This window comes from Armigeres subalbatus, chromosome 3, assembly GCF_024139115.2.
Source record: "Armigeres subalbatus isolate Guangzhou_Male chromosome 3, GZ_Asu_2, whole genome shotgun sequence".
Classification (NCBI taxonomy): Eukaryota; Metazoa; Arthropoda; class Insecta; order Diptera; family Culicidae; genus Armigeres; species Armigeres subalbatus.
The window spans coordinates 88,902,306-88,921,983 of NC_085141.1; the positions used below are offsets into that span (position 1 = coordinate 88,902,306).

The 19,678-nt window shown below is 43.3% G+C and overlaps 3 protein-coding genes across 5 annotated transcripts in view; 1 reads left to right on the forward strand and 2 right to left on the reverse strand.

The window, feature by feature from the left end:
• The window catches only part of LOC134225195 (uncharacterized), a 39,249-nt gene extending 26,543 nt beyond the window's left edge, over nucleotides 1–12,706 (reverse strand). Inside the window, exons 1-2 of one of the 3 annotated variants that reach the window (XM_062705066.1) lie at nucleotides 12,477–12,705; nucleotides 12,338–12,421 (exon numbers count right to left, since the gene is read on the reverse strand). Coding sequence is in view for 2 of the 3 variants with exons in the window: in XM_062705064.1 (XP_062561048.1) it covers nucleotides 12,477–12,520 (44 nt within the window). In the remaining variant the exon portion in view is untranslated. Of the gene's footprint in view, nucleotides 1–12,056; nucleotides 12,265–12,337; nucleotides 12,422–12,476 lie in introns of those variants that run through there. The other 2 variants (XM_062705064.1, XM_062705065.1) reach the window with 2 other exon arrangements.
• A 483-nt stretch (nucleotides 12,707–13,189) lies between these two features.
• LOC134225196 (uncharacterized) lies at nucleotides 13,190–14,332 on the reverse strand. The gene is made up of 2 exons (XM_062705068.1): nucleotides 14,147–14,332; nucleotides 13,190–13,943 (listed from the first exon to the last, which is right to left on the reverse strand). The coding sequence occupies exons 1-2, from the start codon at nucleotides 14,283–14,285 to the stop codon at nucleotides 13,405–13,407; spliced, it is 678 nt and encodes a 225-aa protein (XP_062561052.1). The 5' UTR covers nucleotides 14,286–14,332; the 3' UTR covers nucleotides 13,190–13,404.
• Nucleotides 14,333–14,623: 291 nt separating this feature from the next.
• Nucleotides 14,624–15,793, forward strand: LOC134228090 (very-long-chain (3R)-3-hydroxyacyl-CoA dehydratase hpo-8-like). The gene is made up of 3 exons (XM_062709864.1): nucleotides 14,624–14,863; nucleotides 14,980–15,100; nucleotides 15,162–15,793. The coding sequence occupies exons 1-3, from the start codon at nucleotides 14,787–14,789 to the stop codon at nucleotides 15,648–15,650; spliced, it is 687 nt and encodes a 228-aa protein (XP_062565848.1). The 5' UTR covers nucleotides 14,624–14,786; the 3' UTR covers nucleotides 15,651–15,793.
• Nucleotides 15,794–19,678: the final 3,885 nt, after the last annotated feature.

Here is a 19,678-nt window from a genome sequence, read left to right on the forward strand (position 1 = left end):
TTTAATATATTTTACTTCTAACAGTCATTTTAAGTCAGTTTTCCCGGCTTTTTCGGATTAACAACTGGAAACACCTGGAAGGTACCACACTCTTGGATAGGTTTGCTTAAGCTCTTCTTTTGAGAGTCGTCGGGCATATCCTTTAAAAACATAGTCTGCTATCATGCGGTTCAACGTTTCCGCTAGTCTTGGGTCTGTATCGAGACGTTTCTGTAGACATTGTTGTCTTCGCATGGCAATGTCGTAGTTGTCTGACAGGCGGACACTGTCGTAACGCCAGAGAAGTCCCGTTGTGTATCGTTTTCCGTGGTAGGTGGTGAGCTGCTTCAAAAGATCATGTGCCCGCTGATCAGCAACCGAAAGAAAAAGTGTTTCAGGTTTCATAATGCCAAGACTTTCTAAAGCAAAATGCTTTTTTACGGTCTGAAGAAGCTCATCATCGATATTTCGCTCGCAAGAGCATACATGGAATATGTAGTGGACAAGATTGTTTCCGTTGTCTGCGTCGCCTCAACCACAAACTGTCCACCCTAAACAAGTTTTGACCGCAACCGGCTCCTATACTCTCCTTCTCTGCTTTTAGTACGAGGCTGACTTGCACGTGCTTCATACGAATGAGGATTCGTGGGCGAGCATCATAATACGAGTCGATGGGAAAACCATTGAGATGCGGATATTGATGTTTGAAATCCTCAGCGTTTAGAGTTTGATGTGGAAGCAGTAACTCTTCGACGGTTCTCACACCAGCCAATCGGAAAATCTTGGCTGTTTCGTTCGTCCCTGAAATCTGCAAAGTAACGGATTGCGAATATTTTTCACAGCGTTGCGTCCCTCACCTTCAGCGGAGGCATAGTGGAATTGTTGAGCCTTTAAGTTTCAACTGATCTGCCCGTTCTTGGTCTATTAGTCTCAAATGTGAACCTTCATCAAGGAACGCATAGGTCTGAATGGAACCCTGGGGTCCACTAAGAACGACCGGAAGATAGCGAAAAAGCACCGCACTTGATTTTGCTTGATGGGTGTTGCAGTCATGTGTTTGAGATCTTCCGGAAGAAGATGACGGTATCGGAACAGGAGCACATGATACCGATGTAGGTGCTGCCGTTTGATTAGAAGATTGCCGGGCTTTCTAGTCATTATGGAATAACTCATGGTGTTTATAGCCCCATCCATTTCTTCCGCATGGTTTGGCATCGCAACCTCCCTTATGTCGCCGCAGACAGCTTCGACAGAGTCTGAACTCTCACGCAATGGCCCATCTCGACTCTCGAGAAAGCTCCATGAACTGTTTGCACTTTGACGCAACTTTGCAACGACCCTTACATATTACGCAACCTTCAGTAACATGCTTCGGTTGTTTAGATACTGAAATACTAATACCTTCTTTGGAACTGGGAGTGAGATCAAAAGATTTCAGATGGTGGACATTGGACTCGAAAAACGTATCTGAATGGGCGTTCAGATACATATTGGATTTCTTTCTTCGATTGCCAAAGGACGCCAAGTTGACCCTCTGAAGTGTCGGCCGATGTCGTGCCCAGTCTAGCTTGAGCGATGACGGAAGCTTGTAGACTAACTGATGCAGGAGGGAGACATTGTACATATAATCGTCCAACTCATACGCATCCACTGTTGCGCAGATATTTTGCATGTTGACTCCTAACTGCACCCATGTTTCCAGCTTGTCTTCTCTTACCGCCGGCAGGGCGTTTACCTTTTGGATTAAGGAATGAACCACGGCTTCTGGTTGCCCGAATCTCATCTTTAGAGTACGAATGATTGCAGGTACGTTTGACGGATGCATCAATAGACTTCGCGCCATGTCGTACGCCTTTCCTTCCAATGATTTTTGAAGCCTGATGAGGTGTTCTTCGTTGGTGAAACCACACATGTTTGTGGTAATGTTGAATATGGACATGAAAACCGGCCACTCTTCAAACTTGCCGGAGAATTTAGCCAAATCTTTGGAAACACCTTGGCAAGCAGCCAACTGCTACCGAGAAAAGGAACACGGCTCAAAATCATCTTCTTGTCGTTCTGAGCAAACGCTTGGCTCTCTAAAGGATCTTCTTTGCTGCTGTTGTGTACTCGGTGCCAGAGCCACACCTCTACTGGCTGAGTGAACGGCGTGCTCGTGGTATTTTACTGACTCCTCATTCCTCTGATGGGTTGATCTTGCCGGCGATGCCGAACCGGTTTGCGCCTGTGCCGAATAGTTCTGCGTTGAATGCCTCTGTGAGTCAAACATTTCTGCCATCCGCGGGTCTCTCGCTTCATCTGCACGGATCTCGTTCGCATCTTGAACCCACTGCCTGACTCGGTTATGGGAACCGCTGTACTCCGATCCGGACCGATTGTGGAACTGCTATAGTAGTACATACTTTTTCTCCAAGTAGGCACGGTGTTTTGCAGCTTGATGTTCCTCGAGCTGCAGTTCTTTCTCTAGCCGTCCTAACTGCAGTTTTAAGAGGGAAAGACCAGATGATGTTTTCTTATCTTGATTGGAGACTCCACAGTTTAAGGTGAACTTCTCTTCTACCGGTTCTGAGCGCGTGTTACCGCGAACAAATTGTCCAACTCCAAGTGATGCTTTAGAGATGAGGTGTTTTTCCACTGCAGGTAGCTCCTGTCGTGCTCCACGATAATTCGATCCAGAGGGCGGGGGATTTAGGACAGAAGGCGTTGGTTGCTGGACCTGGACCCCGGTTGTAACTGCACATTTGGGACAACTCCAGCTTTCGTTCGCAATTTCCTCAGTGACCCCTACGCACTCAAAGTGGATCCTTCTGTCACATTTGTCACATTGGAATATCTGATCATTATCCGAATGCTGACAGAATGTACAACTTTGCATCTGCTGATTTTCCTTCGGATTCTGCTCTTCCTTCGTGACCACCACTACCACGCCATTGTCATCACTTCGTTCAACCATTTCTGTCTTTCGACCGCGCACCTTTTGAACCGCTCTTGCCATCTTTTCCACTTTTCCGACCAGACATCGTTCGCGATAAACGAATTTTATAACTTGTCGATTAACGCTTCGACTGGACTGACAGGGGATTCTTCCGTATAATTAATCTCCAGAGCAATTTGTTTCACACGGCTCTTTATTTGGGAGATTATAAAATTCCTGTATAGAATAGGAGTTTGCGATAGCGATGGGATATACATTTTAGATTTCATTTTATAGTTCACACTATCTTACCGGTTCTAATTCGGTTTCAGAAGAAATAGGTTAGATGCACTCTTCAGCGTTAAATGTGTACCTACGGTAGTTATACGGTAGTTTAGGCACTAATTATAAGAAATTCAGTTAGTTTTAGGTACACATTTGTGACGAATTCAAATTACCTGTTATAATTAAATTTGCTTAGAATATTAATTAGATTTCTAAGCTCAAATAGGAGAAAACGACTATCACTATTAGCAACGTGTTGTGTAGGTACGCTTTAGCTCTTGTTTTCATCTACTCACGAATGTGACAAGCGGTAGCTATGTCACTCCCAACACATTGCCGAAAGAGCAGCGAGCAGACATTCATAACTGTTCTTCAGGCACATTCAGAAAAGGCGCGTGCTGCTCTATGGGGCAGCCAACAGTAGGAAAAAGACATTCATAACTGGCTACAATAAAAAAACTGGATCAGCGAACAATGATTTGCTTAATATCAGCAACTTTTAATAATTGGTCAACAAGAGATATAGGCTTTGGTTATAGGTTATAGGCTATAGGTTACATCGGGTGTTGCCCTTGTTTCACATAGCCAGCAAAAACATCGCATTGCAAATTGTTACCTAAAAATTTAAAATTTCCTAATTTAAGGAGAATGCTCGCTTAACTTTTCAAAAGGACCTAAGTAACATTTTTTTCATGAATTAATTTGAATAGCGCAATCAACAGAAAAACATGAAAGCTTTTGATTGCAGTATTCAAATTAATTCATGAAAAAAAATGTTACTTAGGTCCTTTTGAAAAGTTAAGCGAGAATGCTTCTACAGTTTCACTGTTGAACAGAAATCATGTTAGCCTTATCGACGAAATTAGCCATCGAAGAATACGAATGAGTCGAGGAGGGGAATTTCCGCTGTCTTCCGCTGCTTCAAGAGAGGCATTGAAGAAGTTAAGGATAAGCCCCACAATGTCTATTGCATAGCTTCCCAAAGTTGGGAGGTCACGACCCCCTTCCATAAGATTTACACTGGCTGGGGGGTCGCGACCCACCACTTTGGGAAACTATGGTCTATTGCGTAACTATTACTATTTATATGGACATGGGCATCATCAATCCAAACGGACAAAACGTAGGACTTACATCTTTCTTTACTGTACTGGGTGTCATTTAGATTTTTGGAAATCGAGAGCGTTACGCTGGAAGGGAAGATTTTGAACGTTACTAGCGCCTTTATCTTCCGATGGATTTTTAAGATTTATATATCAATCGACTCGGACACTCTCCAGCAATTTGCCTATTTCATTGAAACTTAAGATTATTAACTATAAGCTATTGAAAATTTTAATTGTTAAATCCAGTAAAAAATTCATATGTAACCAATCCCGTGCATTCCTAACACAGACATCCGAATGCGGTATGTCACGGGCCTTCGGATCTATCGGAAGATTTTCTTTGTGTATAAAAGAAGCAGTGTCTGCCGTGTGCGAGTCATTACAATTTGTGACAGCAGCGCGTACTGACGTGCTTTTTGCTCGCGCATTTTTTCGTTTCATTCGTTTGTTCGCTGTGTTTACCTACACCTACACAGCGACAGCATGCAGTCACCAGCGGTAGAACTGCCGCCGGTGGGTCTGCGAATATGCATGAAAGAAGTGGGCGCATTTTTTTGTCATTCTGTGCTTGATGATGGTCGGATGCAGTGGGGTCAGTTGCGATGGATGCAACCGCCCATCGTATCGCTCGGAGTTCACGGCTAGAGGCCGACGATGGCTGAGGCAGCGAGGGCAGCGGTGGTGGATGAAGAAGAATATAAATAGAGAGGTTTGATCTGCTCATCCAGGTTATTGGTTTCATAATCCACATGATTCCGGGATGGGTATGAGTCATGTCATATGACTAACCATATGTTAAGTTGTGCTTGGTACTAAACGACACGTACATTAAAACATGGTTATACTATAACAGTACTGATTCCCCAGCAAACAAAATCAACTACACTGATGAAAATAAAAATTTGAATAAAATAATTACTTTCATTTGTTTGCAGAAGGCATTAGCAATTAAAGATGCACAATTAGCAATATTGTTAATATCCATTTTGGATTAGAAAATTTTGCTAATTGTAAATGTTTTAAAGGCCCTCCTTAGCCGTGCGGTAAGACGCGCGGCTACAAAGCAAGACCATGCTGAGGGTGGCTGGGTTCGATTCCCGGTGCCGGTCTGGGCAATTTTCGGATTGGAAATTGTCTCGATTTCCCTGGGCATAAAAGTATCATCGTGCTAGCCTCATGATATACAAATGCAAAAATGGTAACCTGGCTTAGAAACCTCGCAGTTAATAACTGTGGAAGTGCTTAATGAACACTAAGCTGCGAGGCGGCTCTGTCCCAGGTGGATGTAATGCCAATAAGAAGAAGAAGAAATCTTTTAAAAAAGTTCGCAAATGTTTTAAAAATAATTTCCAAACGGATATTTAAAAAAAACTTCATTTTATTCTTTGTTTTGCTTTTTTCTGAGAAATTGTATTATAAAACTTGACGTAGACTCATTAAACTTGACGTCGAGCTTGGATTCAAAACATTGAATAATTTTTCGTTGACGTATTAGCAGTACCTCCTCTATTTTAGTAGGGTTACTGTTCCTTGACTTGATTCTTATTGTTGTGATTTTTTTCAGCTGTAAGCACGCATGTTAGCAAAAAGAAGCAACGAAATTGGTGTTGTTTTCTTTGTTTGGAAAACGGGACAGTTCCCCTAAAATAGCACATTTTGCCCAAGTCTGAAAATTTTATAAATAGAATTTTTAAACTTCAAATACTATCATTAATAAAAAAATATATAAATGCCCTACATTTGCTTGAGTAAATAAGGGCTTAATAGTTAGAAACAAAGCAATTCTAATTATGTATTTAATTATTAGTTTTATTTCCAGAGGTTTTGAATAAACAAATTGCTAATAATTCTACACAGCATGTCGTTTCCAGTATCAATACCTATAATCAAACTCCATAGATCCAAAAGTTAGAAGATACATGTAAATACGTTACGTTTATACAAGTCCTACGTCTACTCGCGGTTATGTTGAAAACATTACCCATTGCTCGTTTTTTAATTTCATAATCTGATCTAAAATGTAATAGCAGGGGCAGCAGGGACTATGTCCAAGGGCTTGACGATCCCTCCCCAGGCCATCTGCGAGTTGCGTGGCTTGCCTAGGATGTGGTGGGGTTTGACAGTGGGCCCTGTGGGCCCTCTATTAAAAGCTGCATGTATCCGTAAGTAGGCCCCACCAAAGCGACCGTGTGCCGCTCAAAGCGCACAAGCCCAAGTCCTGGTGTTAGGTGGGACGCTAAACAGCCCTGACACGACGGCCCTCCGACGAGACAGGAGGTTTGCGCAGGCCCAATAAGCCGCCTAGAAAACCAATCATTACGAACATTATAAAAGATAATGCGACTCGATATAATCGACAAAGACGCAGGCGACGAATACAGGATCACGATTGGAAGCTTGGAACATGGAATTGCAAGTCGCTAGGTTTCGCAGGTTGCGACAGGATGATCTACGATGAATTACATCCCCGCAACTTCGACGTCGTGGCGCTGCAGGAGATTTGCTGGACAGGACAGAAAGTGTGGAAAAGCGGGCATCGAGCGGCTACCTTCTACCAAAGCTGTGGCACCACCAACGAGCTGGGAACCGGCTTCATAGTGCTGGGTAAGATGCGCCAACGTGTGATTGAGTGGCAGCCAATCAACGCAAGGATGTGCAAGCTGAGGATTAAAGGCCGTTTCTTCAACTATAGCATCATCAACGTGCACTGCCCACACGAAGGGAGACCCGACGATGAGAAAGAAGCGTTCTACGCACATCTGGAGCAGACATACGATGGATGCCCACTGCGGGACGTCAAAATCGTCATCGGTGACATGAACGCACAGGTAGGAATGGAGGAAATGTATAGACCGGTCATCGGACCGGATAGTCTGCACACCGTATCGAATGACAACGGCCAACGATGCATAAACTTCGCAGCCTCCCGCGGAATGGTAGTCCGAAGCACCTTCTTTCCCCGCAAAAATATCCACAAGGCCACATGGAGATCACCTAACCAAGAAACGGAAAACCAAATCGACCACGTTCTAATCGACGGTAAATTCTTCTCCGACATCACGAACGTCCGCACTTACCGCAGTGCGAATATTGAATCCGACCACTACCTCGTTGCAGTATGCCTGTGCTCAAAACTCTCGACGGTGTACAACACGCGTCGAAGTCGGACACCGCGGCTTAACATTGGGCGGCTACAAGACGGTAGACTAGCCCAAGAATACGCGCAGCAGCTGGAAGTGGCACTCCCAATGGAAGAGCAGCTAGGCGCAGCATCTCTTGAAGATGGCTGGAGAGATATTCGATCCGCCATTTGAAGCACCGCAACCGCTGCACTAGGCACGGTGGCGCCGGATCAGAGAAACGACTGGTATGACGGCGAATGTGAGCAGTTAGTTGAGGAGAAGAATGCAGCATGGGCGAGATTGCTGCAACACCGCACGAGGGCGAACGAGGCACGAAATAAACGGGCGCGGAACAGACAAAACGCCAGCAGGAAGATCGAGACCGTGAAGAGACGGAGCAACTGTACCGCGCTAATAACACACGAAAGTTCTATGAGAAGTTAAACCGTTCACGTAAGGGCCACGTGCCACAGCCTGATATGTGTAAGGACATAAACGGGAACCTTCTTACGAACGAGCGTGAGGTGATTCAAAGGTGGCGGCAGCACTACGAAGAACACCTGAATGGCGATGTGGCAGACGAAGATGGCATTATGGTGATGGACTGGGAGAATACGCGCAGGACATAATCTTACCGGCTCCGAATCTCCAGGAAATCCAGGAGGAGATCGGCCGGCTGAAGAACAACAAAGCCCCTGGGGTTGACCAACTACCAGGAGAGCTATTTAAACATGGTGGTGAGGCACTGGCTAGAGCGCTGCACTGGGTCATTACCAAGATTTGGGAGGAGGAAGTTTTGCCGCAGGAGTGGATGGAAGGTGTCGTGTCCCATCTACAAAAGGGCGATAAGCTGGATTGTAGCAACTACCGTGCAATCACATTGCTGAACGCCGCCTACAAGGTACTCTCCCAAATTTTATGCCGTCGACTAGCACCAACTGCAAGGGAGTTCGTGGGGGTTTTATGGGCGAACGCTCCACCACGGACCAGGTGTTCGCCATTCGCCAAGTACTGCAGAAATGCCGCGAATACAACGTGCCCACACATCATCTATTCATCGACTTCAAATCCGCATATGATACAATCGATCGGGAACAGCTATGGCAGCTAATGCACGAACACGGATTTCCGGATAAACTGACACGGTTGATCAAAGCGACGATGGATCGGGTGATGTGCGTAGCTCGAGTTTCAGGGGCATCCTCGAGCCCCTTCCAAACCCGCAGAGGGTAACGGCAAGGTGATGGTCTTTCGTGTCTGCTATTCAACATCGCTTTGGAAGGGATAATACGAAGAGCAGGGATTAACACGAGTGGTACAATTTTCAATAAGTCCGTCCAGCTATTTGGCTTCGCCGACGACATAGATATTATGGCACGTAACTTTGAGAAGATGGAGGAAGCCTACATCAGACTGAAGAGGGAAGCTAAGCGGATCGGACTAGTCATCAACACGTCGAAGACGAAGTACATGATAGGAAGAGGTTCAAGAAAAGACAATGTGAGCCACCCACCGCGAGTTTGCATCGGTGGTGACGAAATCGAGGTGGTAGAAGAATTTGTGTACTTGGGCTCACTGGTGACTGACGAAAATGACACCAGCAGAGAAATTCGGAGGCGCATAGTGGCTGGAAATCGTACGTACTTTGGACTCCGCAAGACGCTCCGATCGAATAGAGTTCGCCGCCGTACCAAACTGACAATCTACAAAACGCTCATTAGACCGGTAGTCCTCTACGGACACGAGACCTGGACGATGATCGTGGAGAACCAACGCGCACTCGGAGTTTTCGAAAGGAAAGTGCTGCGTACCATCTATGGTGGGGTGCAGATGGCGGACGGTACGTGGAGGAAGCGAATGAACCACGAGTTGCATCAGCTGCTGGGAGAACCATCCATCGTTCACACCGCGAAAATCGGACGACTGCGGTGGGCCGGGTACGTAGCCAGAATGTCGGACAATAACCCGGTGAAAAAGGTTCTCGACAACGATCCGACGGGTACAAGAAGGCGAGGTGCGCAGCGGGCAAGGTGGATCGATCAGGTGGAAGATGACTTGCGGACCCTCCGTAGACTGCGTGGTTGGCGACGTGTAGCCATGGACCGTGCCGAATGGAGAAGACTCTTATATACCGCACAGGCCACTTCGGCCTTAGTCTGAATAAATAATAATAATAAAATGTAATACCTATCAAAAAAAATTCAATAAGAATCTTTAACACTAATTTCAAAATTGAATTTTAAGCCCCTCTTCTTCGATCTTCATACTTTTCACTTCATCTAATCATTTACTAAAACATCAGTTCATCAACAAAATATGTTTTTCCTAAGATAAAACAAAAAAGGCCACTCTTTTCGTGAGTGAAAACGACCCTGAGAAAGGCCGAAAAAAATTTCAAAATGCACATTTCCGATCACACACATTTCTCAATTGAATATGACTTTAAATCAAAAGATTTAATTGATTTGGACAAAATGCTAGAGGAATTGGGTTGTTTAGGGGTATCGATGTTTTTACATATTCTGAATCTGCATTAAAAACTGAGCCTAACCCCAAATTTTCAGAATTTTTGGAGCCGCGGAACTATTTTTAATTTGCATTTTAAATTTATATGGGACTAAAAATTTGTTCTTATGCTGCATGGGCTAACTGTCATTCTATGAATATTAGTGTCATTCTATCGATTAAAATGGCTCATTGTTTGCTGTATAGAAATGTAAATAAAAGGTTTACAAACAAAATAAAAATATGTTGGAGATCAGAAAAGCATGCTCTTTATGTTAAACTGCCAAAAATTCGATATTTTTCTGAGCTAAACAACCCAATTCCGAATCGATGGCCAATATTTAGAAATTGTCTTATCACACCCTGTATTGACAAGTTCCCCTTAAAAAGACTTATCCTTTAGTCAAAAAATTGCATTAAAAAGAACCATGTGTATATAACTGTCACCCTATTAGATATTTGCAATCCAAAAAAGTTTGTCTTGATTTGTTAGATTGTACTCATTCCCGAGTAGCACACTTGTCACATATCAGTCACTGTGACTCATATGCGACCAAATCCAGTCACATTGGAGTTGCCGCAACCAAATCGATCCAAACTGTGCTTCTAGGGTTCATTACCCCCCTTTGCAATAATAAAAAACCCAAAATAATTCACCTAGCGGTGATGGTGCCTTTCTTGTGTTATAAAATGTAACAAGAAAACCACACAAGAGACATTAAAATTACACTTTAGGGAGATAGATTCAGTTATTTCCCTCAATTCACATTTATTTGCGTTCATTTGAATACAACCAAGATTGCATCAGTTTTTGAAAAAACAAATTTTGTTCAAGGGAAGGACCCTTTTTTTAATAACTCCGAAACGTCATGGAAGATTGGGCAATTGCAAAAAATTAGGAAGGATTTCGCGTCGAATGCAACCTGTTGCAAGCAAATCGGATAAGTCATAAGTACTAAAAAGTATGTCTCACTTTTTTTTTTTTGTAAAAACACAAACTTCGTCGAGCTGAGTCGATTGGTATATAACACTATGGGTCTCCGAGCCTTCTTTCAAAAGTTCGGTTTTGGAGTAATTCTATAGCCTCTACGTATACTTAAAGAAAGGCAAATCACATAATTAGGCGCGAGAAGATCAAAAAAGCTCAAACAAATTGACAAAATTTACGACACGCAAACTAAACAAAATAAGCGTGACATTGATTAATCACGTTATGATAAATGCATTCACTCTAGATTACTCGCGCAAAATTTCATTTATCGTTAATGCACCCCTCTGCATTAGATGTCATGTTTCTGTGAGGCAAAATATACTGATTTACGACAAAAAAAAATGTATAAAGATTATTTTTCAAGGTCACACAAGTTCTAATCATTTGGATAGTATACCAGATATGAGAGTACATTAGGCCTAATTCTTTCAGGTCACTCACACTAGCTGAACTGCTAGACGAATAATCAATATTTAATTTTACCCATAAATATTCAAGTCGTTCTTTTACTACCTCTGTTGATTATTCGTTCGCTAGCGTGCCATACTCCGCACATAGGCTGTACTCGGACGGTCAGGCTACGCCCGGTCCGACAATCATTGCAATCAGCGAAAGGCTGTTTTGAGGTCAAGCGTGCAATGGTGTAATGTTATTGTAAAACAAAATATTATGGGCAGTGAACAGCAGACTATCATCGCTCCGGAAGCCTTATCAAGCAAAATGATCAAAGTGATACAATTACTTGACTTCGTTTGTCTATAGCTAAGAAGCCTTCCGTACTTGCAATTAAAACGTTACATGCATTTCGATGATCTGCTCATGACTCGAGGCGCGAAATCTATCGGTTGCACACCGGATCAGTATCTTCTAGTAGAATCTGCCAGCCGCCACGAGACAATCCATTAAAATCAATTAAGAGCACTATGACCCTCTCGCTATTGTCGTCCACCATTTGAATCATTGAAAATAATAAAACCATCTTCATACAAAAGGTTCTTGTACGAATTAACTAATAGTAAATATCACATTTTTTCAACTTGCGCCAGATATAGTTATTTATTTACAAACACAATTTCAAGTAGCGTTACTCATCCAAGCTGCTTTTGGAGACCTGTTCTCCCCTTTGCCTGCCATGGATACCAATTTCTACGCACTTTTTATCTTGACTCATGAAGAATCCAACAGCAATTGATCGTGATTCAGTACTGATGCGATCTAGTTTTCATGGGCAATTGCTTTTCGACGACACTGAATTTGTATTTGCTTGGATGCAATCCCTTTATATCGTAATGTAGGCACTTGGTTGCATTAGTTTTCATCACATTTTTTTAGTCGAAACCAATCCAAATCCACATAAGAAAGCTGTAACGCAGTACCACCGCCATTTTCCACTAACAAACATTCAACTCCCTCAAGCCCCAATCTGCTTCCATACTTAGTCAGCCACTTTCCGACTAGAACACGAATCGCGGACACTTAGACGCGCTTGTTTCACCGAGATTCCCTAACGATGCGGATGCTGGAACGAAACTAAGCTGACTGCTAAATTCTATTCACGCAAAACGCAAACTTACGCTGTCTTGGCACGCCCAGATATCAGTTCCGAATTTGCTTGCATTTACACACGGTGGGATAACAAGATAAAAGCGAAAAGTTAAGAAGTAGTGAGCCCCCTCCGAACACCTCCAACACTACACTAAGCACTTTTGGTGTGAGCGCGGAGATCTCAGGGTCTTGCTTTCGTGTCGCTGCCAGACTTCTACCGAACAAGCAGTTCGCTTCAAAACCGGACTGCTTTTTCCATTCATTCCATACACATGCAGCCTATAACTGGCACGGGCAGCAGACCGCATAACTACTGCGTACCATCACTACCAGCCGCAACGTGTGTTCAAACGTTAACTTGTAGTGGCTAGGTGTGCCACCTGCGCGGCTGTAGTGGTTGTATTCGGTAGTATCCGATTGTTCCTTTGTTTGTAACATGAATGAATGAATCCAGTGGTTAGTTACCTGTGCTTATGAATGCGGGCGGGTCTTTGCTCCCTCACACCACAGCGATTTAAACTATTTTACCACTACCACTGGCTCGGGGCTCCAGCAGGTTGCACACGAGTGACACTATTCATGTTGCCAACTATTAGGATCTGAATCATTTGTTCATGACAGTTTGTTGTTTCTCGATCTACGAAAGTTCATTGCGGTCAACATTCCGTCTGTTAATCACTGCCAAAGGACTAATGACAATTTGATGAGCTTGACTTTCTTTCCAACAACTACCCAATATCAGTTATGTAAAATACTATTTATTCGGACAAAAAAGCATGCCTAATGATCAATCAATCACCCAATTGGCGATATGGACGGAATGTTTTGATCTCCAATGTTAAACTCTAGTCTACGTTTGATGATTCGTTCGTTACTTCATTATAGGAGATTGCTTATCTTACTTCTATTTAATATAAAAAACTGTCTTGGCAAAACGATATGTTTAAACTAATACTTCTAGATATCCGTATGCCCTCCTCGGTACTTCCGGTCATCCATGGTATAGGCAGACATTTCCGAGTTGGCAATATTGTTCAAACGACGATAGGTTGCTCTCCTTGCCTCCACGATGAACAAAATACCAGCTGGGAGCTGCAGAAACACTCCAACGACTCCCAGTGCGAATGCCCATCCCATACCATTATGCTCCCAATTCGGCATCCAGTCTCGGCTGTCTCCATTGCATCCGAAGGTCAATACGGCAATGAATCCGCAGATGGCGCCCACCACCATGGCCGTTCCGTTCGTCAATAATAGCATGATGTAGCGATCGTTGTCCTTTGAGCAACCCAAATACATGAACGTCATCACGCATCCCATCAAAAGTAAGGTGAAGCATAACGTGAAAAAGAATTGCACCGCCAGGAAGAATCCAGGTAGGATATAGTCATGCAATATATAATATTCCTCTTCAAATATCCACATGCATCCGGTGAATCGTGTATCGTAAAACCTGTGGATGTCTTGGAAATCATTCAGACATAATTCCCATAGTCCTAGAACAAAAATCAATTATTTAACAGTAGTTCAACAAGAAAGTGAACCAAATAAAATTAATTGTTTACGCCGATTGTTTTGACGCTTCAAACGCTCAGCTTCGGATGATTCCCTTCCGCTCATCGCTACATCAACAACATCCATGACACACCCTGATAGGCAGCGACGACGCAAGATGAAATTCGATCCTTCGTTTACTCACCTAAATTCGTAAACTTGGGTTTGCTCAGCTTGCCATCGGTTGTCAGCCAGTAGGGCGAACAGAAGGATATCAGGATAAACAGGAACGCGGCCGCCGTAAATCCGACGGCAAACTTTCCAGTTTTGGTGCTCGCTCCCATCTTGATGATGACGACAACTATTTGACAGTGACCGATCGCAACTGAGTTTCGATCAAGATGAATACAGTAGTAGGTGCTCCAACCTGCCAAGTTTGTGGAAGAGAAGACGGCGGGGGTGAAAAATTCATTTTCAGTGCAAAACGAAAACAAACCGGCTGGCTCTCCCATACTAAAATCCAAGATGGCTGAATCGTGAATTTGGCAGATTGGAACACCTAGTGGTGTATTCATCTTGGTTTCGATATTGCAACACAATGAATCGAGCGCGTTCATTATTTCTGATGATAATGAACACTGTCTTGTTTATAACATTTTTCTGTTCCTGATGTTGGTAGTTTAATGTTTGTTATTGTTGTTGATTCGATACCGGTGTTTCAGTTCTCTTTCACGTATCGAAAGTAAAAGCACTATTTTGGATATATCAATATTTATAACTTGAAAGGTGACAATCACTTCCTGACGGGCATCAGAAAATTGTTAGACAACAGTACAGTTTTGAGAATGGCTCGGCAAAGAAAGGAGCAACCCACTGCTATCAAACATTATTTGATTTTGTACAATTCTGTGCAGTTTTTAGGGTAGGCCAAACATGATCGATCATTCTTATTGATACATATTAATGAATGTTCTATTTCTCATCAATATTATTACATAAACTTATTGACCCAAAAAATCTTATTCTGATCATTTTTAGATGGTTCTACATATTCATCCAATTTCTTATGCATGTCTTCCTTGAGGGAAAACCAACCACTGAGTTATGGCATCGTGTCGGATTAGCCACTTACTATTTTCAAGTGCTAACTATTGCTGAGGTAGCTGTTTTTCAGTAATTTAAAGCTGTTACCTATTGATTTTATATTCTACTTTTCGCAGTTCTTCCACGCTCTATTTCGACTGGTTCCCAGCAACCCCTTAATCACGCTGCTTCAAGTATTTGGTAGATGTATGGTGGTGGTGGCTGCCATTGAAGGAACTCCAGACGGCAAAGTATCCCCCGGACTGCCAATAGCCCTATTCTGCTGGAGTTTGATGGAAACCATTCGCTACAGCTATTACGTACTACATCTAGCTCTCGCCAGGGTTCCCTACTTTATGACTTGGCTGCGGTACACTATTTTCATTCCTCTATATCCAACCGGGTTCATCGGTGAGCTGCTTTGCTTCTATTGGGCCCAGTCGCACTTCCGCGAGACGGACAAATGGAGTCTTTCGATGCCGAACCGATTCAACTTCACGTTCTCGTTTTACTACTTTGCCTGGATCATGGGTATCGGTTATCTGCCAATGTTCCCTCAGATGTATCTGCATATGTTTGGTCAGCGCCGGAAGATTCTGTCTGGTGAGAAACAGAAGAGGAAATGACTTCCGGTTAGCCGGATAGATTTGTGATGGGCTTAAATTCAATGCAGCAATTGATCATAAAACATATAACATTTCTTACATGTGAAACAGTACAATGCATCAATATTTTAGAATAATAAAAAAGATCAAAAACAAAAACGCTATATCAATAGTTTTATTATGCTTTTATTTGAAACCCGGAGTCGATAGCAAGGACTTGACGACTACTCCCTAGGCAACTGCGAGTTGTTGAGCTTGCCTAGGAGTGGTGGAGTTTGACAGTGGGCTCTGTAAAAACATCTAAAAAAAGCTGCATGTATCCGCAAGAAGCGGCCGTTTGCCACTCGAAGCTCACAAGCCCAAGTCCTGGTGATGGATGAGACACTTAACAGACCTGACGTGACGGCCCTCTGGCCAGAAAGGAGATTTGCGCAGGCCTGTAAACCCAATATGTAATTACGAACGACATAAGAGATAATATGACTCGATACAATCGGCTACGATTAGAAGCTTGGAACATGGAACTTCAAGGAATCGCAAGGTTTCGACGCCGTGGCGCTGCAGGAAATTTGCTGTACAGGACAGAAATCGTGGAAAAGCGAGCATCGGACGGCTAACTTCTATCAAACAACTGGGACCAAGCGCCAACGGGCTATTGCGTGACAGCCAATCAGCGTAAGGATGTGCAAACAAAGAATATGAGGCCGTTTAATCAACTATAGCATCATTACCGTGCACTGCCTACACGAATGGCGACCCGCCGACGAAAAAGAAGCGTTTTATGCACAGCCGGAACTTACATTCGATGGATGCCCACAGCGGGACGTCAAAATCGTCATCGGCGACATGAACGCTCAAGTAGGAAGCTCCTCCCTTCCTACTTGAGCAGACCAGTTATCGGGCCGAACAGTATACCACATACCGTATCTATTGTATGACAAAATGAAATATAAACAGTCTTCCCTTTCTTCCTTCACAAGAATATCCACAAGGCCTCATGGAACATATAGCCACCGATAACATTTTCTCTGACATCACGAATGTCGCATTTACCGCAGTGTGAATCTTGAAAACGAGCTTCACCTCGTTGCAGTATACCTGCGTTCAGAACTCTCGACGGTGTACAATATAAGTCGAAATCGACTCCGCGGCTCAACATTGGGCTATAAGACGATAGAGTAGCCCAAGACTACGCGCGGAAGCTGGAAGTGGCATATTCAACTCTTGAAGATGGCTGGAGAGATATTCAATCCGCCTACGTGCCCACGAACGAATGGTAAGGGGGGATCTAATAGAAACCTAACGGCTTAAGGAGCCTGTGAAGCACCAGAGCACCCTCCACAGTATTGAGCCTTTACTCCGCTAACCGGATCTATGGCGTAGTTGACTTTTTGCTTCTCCAAGATAATCGGCTACTCTTATTCAATCTCAACTTGAGGTGAGGGGCCCTCCTTAGCCGTGCGGTAAGACGCGCGGTTACAAAGCAAGACCATGCTGAGGGGGTGGCTGGGTTCGATTCCCGGTGCCGGTCTAAGCAATTTTCGGATTGGAAATTGTCTCGATTTCCCTGGGCATAAAAGTATTATCGTGCTAGCCTCATGATATACGAATGCAAAAATGGTAACCTGGCTTAGAAACCTCGCAGTTAACAACTGTGGAAGTGCTTGATGAACACTAAGCTGCGAGGCGGCTCTGTCCCAGTGTGGGGATGTAATGCCAAGAAGAAGAAGAATATTGAGGTTAAATAAGGGTGGTATTATGATGTTACGGTTGGTGTTATTTTGTTTGAATAGTTGGAACTATTCGATCGAGTCGGTATCGAAAACATCAAACTGTTTGCTGTAGACAAAATGCGTAATACACAATGAAAATGTATTGGCGGGATTTGACCGATGGACCGAAATCTTATATGAAACCTCGTCATTTGCCGTAGTGGGCACCACCTAGCCGTCTCTCTTAGGGCACAAAGAGAGAAAGTGCATTTAAAAAAAATGTTATTTGTTTCTTGATTGCGTACTTTTATTCACTTTTTAGTGACTTGGTCACTATTTTGAACCTAGTCACTAAAAAGTCACTATTTGCATCCAAAAGTCACTAAAGTCACTTTTTTTCGGAAAATGGTCACTAAAGTCACTATTTTCGCACCACCGTTTGTAAAAAAAAGTTTGTCATAGAATACATCCTTGCCTCACACCAGCTACGACCCGGATAGGATCGGACAAGACCCCATTGTGCAGCACTCTACACGAGAAGGCCTCGTACTGTGCCTCGATGAGGCCGATGATTTTCTCAGGAACCCCCTTGCATCTCAGGGCGCCACACATATTCTCGTGATTAAGACGGTCGAAAGCTTTTTCATAGTCAATGAATACCAAGTAAAGGGACTCTTGGAATTCGTTGACCTGCTCCAGAATGATGCGGAGCGTGACAATATGGTCCACACAGGATCTTCCGGCACGGAATCCGGCTTGCTGCCGCCGGAGAGTCACATCGATCTTCTCCTGAATCCGGGCTAGGATAATTTTGCACAGAACTTTGAGAACGGTACACAGCAACATAATGCCTCGCCAGTTATCGCATACAGTCAGGTCACCCTTTTTGGGCACCTTCACTAAGATACCTTGCATCCAGTCGACCGGGAAAGTTGCGGTGTCCCAGATATTACGAAATAAACGATGCAGTAGTTGAGCGGTTGTCATGGGGTCAGCTTTGAGCATCTCGGCTGATATGCGGTCGACCCAGCGCCGTAGCGTGAGGTTGGTTGGGTTGGCCCCCGCCAAGGGCGCCAGGCTTTAGGGGGGCGCCGAAATCCAGAATTTCATTATGGGAAATTATGGAAAAATATTCTCAAATTCACTGGTTCAAAGTAATTCAGTTTAAAGCTTTTATCAAAATATTTCCATCAGGGACTACATCCGTAATCAACCGTTGGAATAATTTCCAGAAGGCCCTTTTCTATTAATATCTAAGTCATTTGTACCTACCATTATCATCAACCAAATCAAATGTAAATCTGTTAGCAAAATATATAAAGTTTGAAAAATTGCTTCAAGGCCGTCTTATGAAAGGCAGAGTGGGTTCGAACCATGGACTTCGGGATCGAGAGACACATAGACAGACCACACAGCGAAGCTTGGGCATACGTTTAGGCAACGCCTTATATAAAGCGCAGGATTGTTACGACTACGAAAATTTCGCGATTATCGCGGTTTTTGCTATTCTCGCGGATTTGATGCGGATTTACACAACGGTTGAGGCTTCGCGCGGATTTAGTTTTGGGTAGTAATTTGATAAATAAGGAGAGTTGGGTTTTGTTTTTGATAGCAAAATGTCGTTGAGAAGGGACTCCACATATGAAGTCCATGCTTACCCATTTTTTTATATTTCCAAGCCATTATTAAATGCATTATACTCTTGAGCACTCGTTTAACAAGCATTATGGGTAAGAACTTCACTTGTTGTCATTTTTTATCGTTTCGTTTTTGTCACGTCAATTTTCACATAAGTCCGAGATATTTCTTAGTTTCTGAGTCCTCTACGACGACGTACCACACAGCATGATGGTGTCGGCGTAGCACCACATTAGAATTCGGACATCGGGATTTCCAAACCGAACTTTCTTCCGAAGTTTTATCTGTCAAACTAATTGATGCGTTGTTTAACGCATCTTTAGGCGAATCCAGCGCACTCCTTCCTAAGTTGGGTAAGTGTCCTGTATCTGGAGAAAAATTCACATTCTTTATAAAAAACTTCCTAACTTTGTTTCTCTTAGAGGAACTTTCACTGTAATTTCTGTAGCGATGACCGCATAAATCTTTATGTAAAATTACGTAAAAATTCCGCCTTGAATTTGGGAAATAATTTTCGGAAGGTTTTTCTTAAGAATTCACCAAACAATATCTACAGGAATTCTCAAAGATTTCTACCGGAATTCATGAAAAAATCCGCTTGTATTTGAAGAAGATTTTTTTTTCAGGGATTCGCGGAAAAGTTTTTATAGTAATTGACGTGCAGTTTCCGCGGAAATTCCTGAAAGACAGCAGGAATGT

What these genes read in the sequence shown, in the direction of transcription:
- LOC134225196 (XM_062705068.1), bottom strand. Translation starts at nt 14,285, where the DNA reads ATGGGAGCGAGCACCAAAACTGGAAAGTTTGCCGTCGGATTTACGGCG. An exon ending in ACCCAAGTTTACGAATTTAG is followed by an intron (nt 13,944 to 14,146) that starts GTGAGTAAACGA and finishes TTTTTGTTCTAG; the next exon opens with GACTATGGGAATTATGTCTG.
- LOC134228090 (XM_062709864.1), top strand. Translation starts at nt 14,787, where the DNA reads ATGGCTCGGCAAAGAAAGGAGCAACCCACTGCTATCAAACATTATTTG. An exon ending in AATTCTGTGCAGTTTTTAGG is followed by an intron (nt 14,864 to 14,979) that starts GTAGGCCAAACA and finishes GATCATTTTTAG; the next exon opens with ATGGTTCTACATATTCATCC. An exon ending in AAGTGCTAACTATTGCTGAG is followed by an intron (nt 15,101 to 15,161) that starts GTAGCTGTTTTT and finishes TACTTTTCGCAG; the next exon opens with TTCTTCCACGCTCTATTTCG.